Source organism: Grus americana, chromosome 2, assembly GCF_028858705.1.
Source record: "Grus americana isolate bGruAme1 chromosome 2, bGruAme1.mat, whole genome shotgun sequence".
NCBI classification, from domain to species: Eukaryota; Metazoa; Chordata; class Aves; order Gruiformes; family Gruidae; genus Grus; species Grus americana.
Genome location: NC_072853.1, coordinates 56,804,671 through 56,816,452, shown reverse-complemented (window position 1 = coordinate 56,816,452; position 11,782 = coordinate 56,804,671). Strand labels below are relative to the sequence as shown.

Below are 11,782 nucleotides of genomic sequence, written 5' to 3'. Positions count from 1 at the left end.
TGCACAGATAACTTGTGTATTGATATAAATAACTTTTTCTTAAATGAACTTCATATACTTTTTTTTTAAGTGGGTTAAATTTGGTGCCCAGAATTACTACAGAAGCTATATCTTCTATTTAACTAGGCTTTCCCCCCTCCCCCGAACCATCATACTACTCTTTTTTTTAAAGTGCTATATTCATAAAGACTTTAAAATACTACTTTGATACTGTTTACTTGTTCCATCTTGCCCTTTTGAGAAATCAGAAGAGCAATCTGTAATGCATATTTAACTACAGTTACGCATTTAGCCTCACACGACTTTATGGGCATTGTCGTCGTCTTGTATCAGTAGGAGCAGTGGAGAGACTGTATTTCCCCATGCTTACATACACAAGTAAGCAGGCAGACAAAGCAAGAAGTTCTAACCATTTCAGGAACAAAGACAAACAATTTAATCCATATTACATAATTCACTGAATACAGTTGATCTCATCCAAAGTGACTCCTGAGAGCAAAATAGTTTTAGCATTACATTTTATATACAGCTATGAAGGGATTACAGGAAACCAAGACAGTCTCCTTATACCATTACTAAGTACACTGGTTACGAGACCGCTGCGCACTTTCACTTTGAAGACATTACTTAAACCATGACCAAGTTTTATCACTACCTGTTTGTTATTTATGAAAAAAAGATATTTCAATCTGATTTTCTTGTTATTTTTACCTTATTTCTGCTGCCAGGCATCTAAACCTGAGTCAGCTGCATTAAGCAAGGACTTCTTTTTCTGCTCTCAAGTCTTGAAAGTGCTAGCTACCCTTGAAAACCTCTGTACAGTATGCTGTAAACATTTTAGGATCTTCCAGAGGATTTTTTTTTTTTCTCCCCTTCAATGCAGGAATGACTGCTCTGTCTGAAGCAAACTACATCCTGCACACTATTGCTTTCGTTATTTTCCACTTAATCGGTTTGGAACAGGCTATGAAAGTTTGATGCGGCAATGTTCTGTTAGAGAGAAAAAAGGAAAAAAAAAATCAGGAGAATTACACCATTCTGAACCAGCGGAACCAAAATAATCAAGACCTTAGCATAGTTTTTCCAGTCACTGGGATGGAAGGAGACTTGAATGCAGACACTGGAACAAGGAATTGGAAACATCTGTGCTTGCATGCTTAAGTGAAAAGATAAGCAGTATTTGCATTTTCTTCATCATCTTCCTTGCACATATGCAAGATTTTATAAAAAAGTTTATCACAGAGAGCAATGACAGAACATGATGTAATTATAGTTTTCTTTTTTTAAAAAAAGCACTAGAAATCAAAGGCAACCAAGATAACATACAACTTCTCCAGAACATTTTTCTCAGCTACATAAGGTGTGCATATACCAAGGTCTAACACACTTAGCTGCACCACATCAAGTCAAGCTGTCCAAGAGCATACACAATTTTGCTTACAGGAGTATATGCCTTCTGCAATTTTTCAGTTTATAAGTAATTCCCTGTATTGGATTATGCTTAGTCAGAAGTACAGATAATATTTTGTTCCCATACTACTGTTTGTTTTTATGACAGATGAGGCAAGACATAAGATTAAGTGCAGGGAAGCATTTCAGACCCCCAAATAATGCGTTCTTTAAAACTTCGCTATACATGGTTAACACAGGTAGATCTGCCCAAGAGTTGCATAAAAATGATTTTAATTTTCAAAAGGTGAGCAACTGAGGCTCGCTCAGCAAATATCAACTCTTCTGCATCATAGAATTCACTGTGGGTGTCTGAATCATTCAATTTGCATTTTTGAATATCTGCTAAAAGAGAATTACAAACTGAGTAGGTTAGTATATGTGAATTAAGTACCCTTATGAAATCAAAGAATAATGTTGACTCCTGGAAGACACCCAGAAGATCCAAAGATGGAACAGAAGGTTGATTATTACACTCCTGCACAATCCAAGCAAATTGTTAATATATTGAAAACATTCATGTCTGGTATTTGTACCTGCTGTATATCCAAATTATTCTGTCCCAAAACAGGTTCGAGAACCATCCTCTCTGTAGCTGAAAGCAGCCAGAAAACAGTTCTTTTTTTTTTTTTTTTAAACAAATTGAAACCTCCCCCCCTCCTGCCCCCAAGTTTCAATTACAACAGTCTAAGCCAGAGACTTAAGCAAATAAACTTCAAAATAGCCATTTGTTACAACTAGCAAATTACCATGAACAATGAACTTGTTAGGAATCCCTTCTAAAAGTACGACACATACAAACAGGCTACCCAGCAGAAAAATCTGTTAACAATTTTATTTCTTTTGTAATGTTAAATATTATAGGACAGGATTGTAAAGATGAAGAACTGTCAACAATGCCTCACAAGGGATAAGAAAGAAATTCTGCCATGATATTAGCAAAGTAAGGTAAGGAGAAAATTTACACAGTAAGAGGCACCATTTCCCCCAGAATACCTCTTGTCATATTCCTGAATGAGTGGGATTAGCGATCTAATAAATCATTTTTCAAGAGGTAACAGCAACAGATAAAATTTTAAAGGATTATTAAAATAACATTTACAAGACTGAACAATTTTTGAATTCTTATTAAAACCACAGAAAGAAAGAACAATTCTTTATTTATGAATTTTCATAAAGGACTGACTGTGCAACTGACACCTGCTATTGATGACTTAATATACAATTTTGTCCAGTAGCCGAACAGTTTGTCTTTTCAGATTGTGTTTTCTAACCGTGCGAGATCATTAAAGGCAAAGCCTGTTATGATGCTGTACACAAAAATGGCCACTTGGGCCATATTACCAATGAAGTGGTAGGTAAACAAATCTTTTTCTGGCCAAGAAAAAAAAAAAAACAACCAAAAAAAAAAAAAAAGGAAGCTGCATTTTGCATGCTTCTCTCACTCATCCTTTCTACAAGATGAACTTCCCTAGAAAGAATCCAATGAAAATGGCTGCAATTACAACAAGAAGTGAAGGAAGAGAATTAGAGCCATTATCTCTGAGGGCCAAAGCTGTGGGTGATCCAGATTTATCCGAGTGCGCTACCTTTCTGAGCCTCAAGCCTTCATCCTGAGGGGGGGGAAAAAAAACACAGACGGAAAAAAAATTATAAACACATCTTCTTTGTAAGTGTAAAAACTGAACTCAAAGGCAAATTTACTGGTGAACATTTAAATACAGTTTAAAAAAAATTACTAATATTCCAAATAAGGACAGGTAATCCACTAGCATCTCTCCATGCTCTGGTTAAGAAAGATTCTGAAATTCTTGCTAGGCACAGTGAAGAATCCTGCTTTTACTTACTATGTGGCAGAATGAAATAGCAGTAATTTCTTATTGTTAAGGAGAAATGTCTACTTTGTGTAGTGTTTCTCCAAATGTTCCAACGTCATCAAAATTACAGGTGTGGAGACATCATTATTTCCTGGTTCTTTAAAATGCTACCATGGCCAATGAAATTGTCAGATACCCAAAAGCAAATATATAGAAAAGTCACAGAGTCACATATTGACTAGTTACAGGTTACTGAAATAGCACCTTTACATAAAGGTACTGGAAAGTAGTGTTTGCTTACCTCCTCTGGCCAAACAATTGTTCTTTTTCACTAACCATTTGTGATACAGAATGTTACCCCTTTGGATCTCATTTACTCATTCTTAATGAATAATAATGCACTTTTATTAAAAGCTACTGATTTGGTATCTCTGATTTAGACTTGAAGTAACTAAGACTACCTTAAATAGGACCATTTCATTTAAGAAGAAAATTATGTAGCTTCAATATCTCATCCATAACAATCACAAAATCTCAATCACTGAGACATTCAAAATATATAGTAGAAACAGAACAGTAAAATCTTATTACAAATCACTCTTGACATTTTAACAGTCGTATCTACTTTCTGGAATACACATCTGTTGGCCTAATTACAAACCAGACCTTTCAATCAAGAAAAGTGAAGCCACTTCAATAAAAACACAGAAGCAGAACTTACTCTCAGGTGCCGATTTTCCTCTGTCAGCTTCATAATCTCTGCTTGAAGTCTTTTGCACTCCTCCACTAGCTTCCTTGTTTCAGTATCATTAAGTGAAACACTATGTGGTTTTGGCATCGGTCCATCCTGTTTAGACGTATTCAGTACTGGGGCAGGCTTGCTTGCATCTATATCATTCTACAAATATTAAGAATTACTTGAGAATTTTACTTACGTAGAGAAAAATCATCCACAGTTTAAAACTGCAACAATCCAGCTACTAATATAGTTCAATGAAATTTCTATTTACAGTAATCTGACCAAAGACTTCTGTTATCACTTCAATTCTGATTAGCTCAAATATTAAAAAGCAAGAAGAGATTGCACTGTTTAATTTTGGTACTACATGCTACTGAGACAAAAATTAATACTTTAGCTGCTTAACACTGACCCAGCAGGCATGCAAAAGATGGCATAAAATACATCAAACAGTCTAAAAAAATAAAAGGAAGGAAGTAATTTTGCAATAGTTAAGAAACAAAACAAAGTAAAAAGAAAACAGGTTGTGTCACAAACTAAGTTGAAGTATGGCACAATTATTTTGCACTTATAGCGTCTCTTACTGAAAGAAAATAAAATATCACACAAACATGGAATTTAAATCTCACGGCATCTCTGAACTACATTACTAATTATACAAGTGGAAGTCACATAAAAAGCTGTGAAAAAGCTAAAAATAAAATTAAAAATCTAGTTCCCATAGCTCTGCTCAAAATATACACTGTCAGTAGACATTATCAATACAAGGGATTCAACTGTATAACCCAGGTTACCATTTGTAAAAACACATTCACATGGCAATATACTCGGAAACAGCTCATATTCAGATTCAGGCTTCTGTATTCCTCCTCGCTTGGCTACACAGCTATGTCATTTAAATCACCACCATACTGCATCTTTCATAACCAAAGTAGTCCAAGGTAAATACTAAATGTAACAGAAAACTTATTAAAAGTAAACATATCTATGTAATAATAAAGCAACTAAAGAAAAGACGCAAGAATTTCTTTCGTTCCTATGCAAACAGCAGTTATTTGGTCTACGGCACCTACTTGCATTTTACATTTTTTTGCAATGCAGCCACAGATAGCCTAAGAGCCAGACCCTGCTACTCCACACAGGTAGTCCTAACTGGATTTTAAAAGTCCAACGTACTTATATCATGAGTAAGGAGATCAGGACCTGTTGCTTTGTTAATTGGTTTGCTAGCTGAACTGAATTCCTTTAGTAGCACTGAAACTTCACTAGAGACCTAAGACTTATCTCCCTGGAACAAACCTCCTTCTGCTGTTGGACCTCACTGACTGGTTTCTTAACATCAATCTTCTGGCTACGACTGGTAGGGATCTGAAGAAAGTTGTTGCTGACTGGAGTGAAATACTTGTGTCATAGTGTAGGTATATCCTGAGGTGGCAGGTGAGGCTTACTCTCAGGACGTGGCAGATTTCTCATTGCCAAGTTTAAGGGATTGACCAAATCAACTGCTAAAGCAGGGGGTTGCTACTCTGTGCTGCTACTCAGAAAATACAAACATTATGTACAGTCAACACTATGAAGATATCACATTAAAGAAAGTACAAAGGGAGGTAATTTTGTATAATCCACTACATTTCTCTCACTACATTATACATTTTATAAAATTATAAAAAAGTATAATTTTTCTAATATCTAAGATGTATTTTAGTAAGATAAAAACCACAGAAAGTAAACAACTGCCTTCATAATAAATGCTCAACCTTTACAGTTTTAGCATTTAACACACACTTAGGCAGCTTACACCTGAATAAAAGGCTGCATCTCATAAATTATCCTCTACCCCCCAAAGAAAAAATAAAAAATATATATATAATCACACCAAAAACATTATAACGATATCACATCTGAAAAATATCTTTAAATTACACTCCAAAAACTGTATTAAAAGAATGGTTGCAAAGACAGCTACTAGCCAGCTAGCAGCCTTCACTGGGACCCTTTATGCAATGTAAATAATGAGATTTTTTTACATGCATAGATTCATGCTGCTTTCCCCCAACATGCCTTATATGCTACTGCAAAAAAATGGACAGTACTAAAAAGAAAAGTCAAGGCCATAAAATGAATAAGGTTGTTTACAGGAATCCTACTTCAGCACTCTAATTCATAATGCTAAAAGCAGCACTCCCGAAAAAAAAAAAAATCCCCAAAAACACAATCCAGAATATACAGTATTAAGATTCCATAAATCAGAATTTCAAGTATGAGGGTGAAAAAGAAAAAAAAAGTTAATGCATAAAAATTTAGTCATATCCTGCAAAACTTTTAGGGAACTGAGTTACCTATTTTTCCAAATATCAAGCTATACAAAACAGACATCTTCAGTCTGTATACAATGAAACTGTCGTCTCCTACACAATTGGAATAGACTTTGTCTGAAATCAAGAGCATGAAAGAGGTAATAGGATTTTTATTTTGTCCGATTCTCTGTCTTTACCACTACCTTTAAAAATGCATTTTGGATTCCCAAAGCATGCATTAATTTCTAATCAGTACTTCCTTTTCTAATTCAGCTGAATTAGAAACAAAGGTTTTAAAATTGGAAAGCATTTAATACTTCAAAAAGCAAATGATGCAATTCACTTTTCACTGTACACAGTATCGAAGATTCTTTTTCTTTTTTTTTTAATCTGACAGCAATAAAAATGCTAAAGCAGATCAATAATAAAAATAATGAAAGGATAATAATTTTGGGCACTAGTCTCCATTGCTGGAGGTTTTTAAGATGCAGCTGGACAGGGTGCTCCCTTTCTGATGAAAGGTTGGACCAGATGGTATTTCAAGGTCCCTTTCAACCTGGGCTGTTCTATGAATCCTTGAAAAGTTATATACCGAACTCTCCTCCTGTCTAATTTCGTACAATTTCATACATTCCATTTAATCAACAAGTCAAATCCAAAACAAATTTCTGTGAGATCCTAACAGCCAGTGTATGACAGTTTCTTACTCTTTTCATACTTACCAGTTTATCGTTTTCATTAGGCATTTCAAACACACATCTTAATTTGGAGTCCATTAACTCATCAGGTTTTGCTTCTTTCCACTAAGACAACAATTAATATAGTTAGCATGCCAGACTCATGCAAACATCTCAACAGTTCATAATCTTGCTCTTAGTACTTGCCTCCCCTAACCTAGCTACAATTTTCAGACTTGTTTCTGAACAATGTTTTTTTTGTTCACTTTGACTACGCAAAAAAGTGTAGAAATGGTTAGTTAAGTCTGGAAACAGAAATGAGTAAATTGAACGCAAGGATAGATCCAGAGGTTTGCAGGGGACAGGGAGGGGACAATACAGCAGTTCCTTTAACACACAATGAGGAACAAGTACCATCTGAGTCAGTTTAAGAACCAAGTTCTAGCTCTTTCACTCCTTGGTAAATGTACTCCTTATGTGCCATCTTGGAAGCACCAATTTTAAACAACACTGAAAAACATCTTTTAGTGACTCTTTATTTAGTTCCAGTGTAAATTTCTTTAGTTCTTCGTATTTCAGAACCACTTCCTCCTTTTACTGCATAGTACATTACAGTTTGGCCTAGAGAATTTTTCAAAGCTGTTTATAAAAAACATGTCAGATTCTAATGGTTGTCAATATATTTAAGTAACGGTGAAATATGCCGGAATCTCTCTGCTCAACTGACAATTAACTTTCAAAGGATACACTTCATGTAGTTGGCTTAAATCTTTAGGCTCAGAGACTGATCTGAAGTCTGTAGCAATTTTTCCAACAATAGGTCCTCTGAAGTTACCTTAGAACTGCAGGTTTTACAGACTAGAATACTCAGGCTTTTCATAACATCCTTCCCACTCCCCCCCCCCTTTTTTTTTTATCCAGTGGCATTAGTTGTATAGTAACTTATAACTACAATTACCAATTTTCTGCAAGATCCGCTTCTCAGTATTCTATACTTGAACACACTGAGAAAGCAGTTATTTGAAAAGTATTCTAAAGTGGATTTTTATATCCTCACCAAATAGTTGCGCTTCACTTACCACACATAACCAAGAGCTGTCAGACCATATTAAGAAAAAGTAAACCAGACCAATGAGGAAGAGAGATGTTAACTTTCTAGCTACATGTCTCAAAAGCTTAACAAAATCTAAAAGGTTTTCCACTTTGTCCAGTGAAGAGTGATGTCACAGTAGTCTTTGCCTTCATATGAGAGGACAGAGCCTAAACCGGCAAAGATCTAGTGAATTACAGTGATTTATAAAACCTCATCTTTATCCTTTGTTTCCCCTCTCCTCCTCTGTCTGCCTTGAGTGAATGTTGAACATACCTGTGTAAACTCAGGCATTCCTCGCAACAGTCTCTAGAGACAGAAGCCTGTGCATCATTCCCCTCCACCTTAATACACATGCTTATGGGACTCTACATACACCCTCAAGGGCATGTTCTGACAACCAAATGTTTCCTTCCCATTGCTACCAGCTTGTAACATCAGAAACAAGCGTCCTTACTTCTGAACTAACAAGCACAAACCCAAGCATCTTCTTTCTGGATCTTTCATAAGACCAATCCTGCCTAAGAACTGAATCTACTACATGTTCTATTAAAACAGAAGATAAATCTATAATTTGTGCTGCGTTTAGCCACTTGGTATCTTGCAATAAGACATATCTTAAGTCTTCCAAATGTTTTAATTCATTATAATCCCATTCAACATTTCATTTAAACACTTTTCAGACCAAATGCACCCATTTCATACAGCTTTAGGCTTGTTGTTTAAATATACTCAATTCCTTCAAATACAATGTTTATCCCCTTCAGGTTAGCTGTGTATAAGGTACAATATGCCCATATTTTAACACTGAACTGATTTTAGATTCACTACTATTTCCATTCAACCAGTTCACTAGGTGAGTTCTAAGAACTAAGCTTGTATTTAACATTAAAAACCCCGAATCACATACGGAAGTTATACTTGCTCAGAGAAAACCCAATTCTTCTCCAAAAATAAACTGCAAAAATACTATTCATTTACACTTAAGCCTGAATTTTTAAGGAAAAAAAAAAAAAAAACAACAGTCATTTTACACTATTTTTACTTACCACTGCCTCCATATCTGAAATATTTGGTGGTGCATAGGTTGTTTGTACCATAAACTTGTGTTTACTCTTTTCATTTGGGTCATAGTCGAAAGGCTGCAGCATTACTGTTCGAAAGAAACAATAAAGTACAAAACTGTGATTCTTCAGCTGATCACTGCAACAAGCATGCTATCCACTTTAGATTTGCCTCTCACTGAGCCGACACTGAAAGTTAAAATGCAAAGGCAGAGTTGAAAACAGAGAAGATATACACTGTGCCAACGGGTACTGAGAGAAAAGATCTTAAAGTTTTTCAGAGCCTGACGTAGCTGACATGATTATTTCTGTACTTACTATAGCTAAAACACATTTCATATACAAGTATGAACAAACAGATCCTGTAAGACAGACAAAAAAAAATAATCCCAAATGCCACAGGACTTTTCTTTGGAATAAACACATTTTTTGATTAAGTGAATGCAAAGTTAAAGAATTGTAGCACATATTATGATAGTTGGGGGGGGTGGGGAGGAAGGCATCATGTTAGTCCCCTAGTCTCCTTTTAGAGACAATTAGCTGCCTTACTCCAGATGAAAGTACAGGGCCACACAAATTATATTTAAAATATGTGTATGTGGGTACACGTGCAACTTGGTCTACCAGAGGATGAGGACTCAGAGTGAACTATAAAGATAAATTATTTCACAGTGTACATACACTTGTCTTCCACAGAATGGGAATTCCAGTTCAGTATATGTTTATACAAAATTAAGAGAATCGGAGAATCATAGAATGGTTTGGGTTGGAAGGGACCTCAGAGATCATCTAATTCCAACCCCCCTGCCATGGACAGGGACACCCTCCACCAGACCACATTGCCCAAAGCCCCATCCAACCTGGCCTTGAACACTTCCAGGGAGGGGGCATCCACAACTTCTCTGGGCAACCTTTCCCAGTGCCTGACCGCGCTTATTGTAAAAAATGTATTCCTGATACCTAATCAAAACCTACCCTCTTTCAGTTTAAAGCCATGACCCCTTGTCCTATCACTATACTCCCTGATAAACAGTCCCTCTCCTGCTTTCTTGGAGGCCCCTTCAGGTACTGGAAGGCTGCTCTAAGGTCTCCCCGGAGCCTTCTCTTCTCCAGGCTGGACAACCCCAACTCTCTCAGCCTGTCTTCATAGGAGAGGTGCTCCAGCACTCTGATCATCTTCATGGCCCTCCTCTGGACTCGCTCCAACAGGTCCTTGTCTCTCTTGTACTGGGGACCACGGAGCTGGACAGAGTACTCCAGGTGAGGTACTCTCGCGAGAGCAGAGCAGAGGAGGAGAATCACCTCCCTCAACCTGCTGGTCGCGTTTTTGATGTAGCCCAGGATACAGTTGGCTTTCTGGGCTGCAAGCACACATTGCCGGCTCATGTTGAAGCTGAAGTAGTTTCAGATAAAGATTTTAAAAAACCCCAAAAATTACATTTATGTAGTCCTATCAACAGATATCTGTATATTTACCTATTTTACAGCAATGAAAAAAGCTATAGCAGAAATACTGATTTAGCTAGAAAAGCACAGTGTGTGCTCTGAACCTTCCCATATATTCTAAACCAATTCAGTTTGTATACTTTGATATTGCTACAGTTTTCAACAATTCAATTATATTTTCCACAATTCTGAATCTTCATGGGATGTATAGTTCAACATGCTTCCCTCCACACAGAGAATAAATTTTTCATGGTAGGATTGAACTGCATTAGCTTATAAAATACTAAGTACACTATCAAAATTACTAACTTGGCCTAGTACCTATGAAAAAAAAGTTACTTCTAAATTTAATTACATTGCCACCTAATTTGAGACCTTACTTATTAGTTACAAGTTCCAGGTGTTTGCTACAGGATGGTTATCGCTTTTTTTATTATTTTCCTTAAATGTTACATAAATCATAATCAAAGGATAAGTGAATAATGTGCATCAGATATATTACACAAATAAAGCACATAAAGGAATTGCAGTATTTGACATGCTTTCAAACAATCCTATTTGGAAAGGTTTAAAAGTCCGGTTTCCTTAAATCCTTGGTCTCACCGTGGTCCAAAACATAACTGATCAAACTAAATGCTTCTTCCAGGTACAGATGCTATAGCAATTTATCTCTAAGAATTGTTCCATCAACAGACTACTGAATAGTATGCAGTACTTCAGTTTCCTAAAGCCAAGGGAACAGATGGAATAACTTGAAAGATGGCAAAGCCAGCTTTCCATCATCAGAGAACTTTTTCACATGCTGGCAGAATCCTTGGGTAACAGGGATAACCGTTATGCTCTTTATGCTCTTTGACCACTCGGTAACAGCTGAAAACCTGATTGAATTGAAAAGCAGCAGAAAAAGACAATCCACAGATCCAAAGAGCCCTTCAAGCTCTTCATGGTTTTAAGTAATCACGGAAAATCTCATGAATATACAAAGCCACAGTTTTCAAGATGTTCTTGGAATCCCTGAGTAGTCCAGAGATCACTTCTAGGGGAACTGCAACAAATAGCTATGAAAGGAAGCCTCTTGTTAATAGGCCTCAGTCTTCTATGGAGGAAGGCTTTATCTCCACAAAATAAATCTTAAAGGGGTCTGGAAATCAGAAGGAAGAACAGTAACAAGTAACAGTAACGAGTTGTGAAGGAAGAAGAGTA

General features: G+C 36.3%; 1 protein-coding gene across 1 annotated transcript in view; it reads right to left on the bottom strand.

Moving 5' to 3' along the window:
- Nucleotides 1-412: 412 nt before the first annotated feature.
- VAPA (VAMP associated protein A) overlaps nt 413-11,782 on the bottom strand; it is a 34,464-nt gene continuing 23,094 nt past the window's right edge. Inside the window, exons 3-6 of the mRNA XM_054816459.1 lie at nt 9,119-9,222; nt 7,025-7,105; nt 3,988-4,164; nt 413-3,062 (exon numbers count right to left, since the gene is read on the bottom strand). Coding sequence (XP_054672434.1) covers nt 2,904-3,062; nt 3,988-4,164; nt 7,025-7,105; nt 9,119-9,222 — 521 coding nt within the window. The 3' untranslated portion in view covers nt 413-2,903. The remainder of the gene's footprint in view (nt 3,063-3,987; nt 4,165-7,024; nt 7,106-9,118; nt 9,223-11,782) is intronic.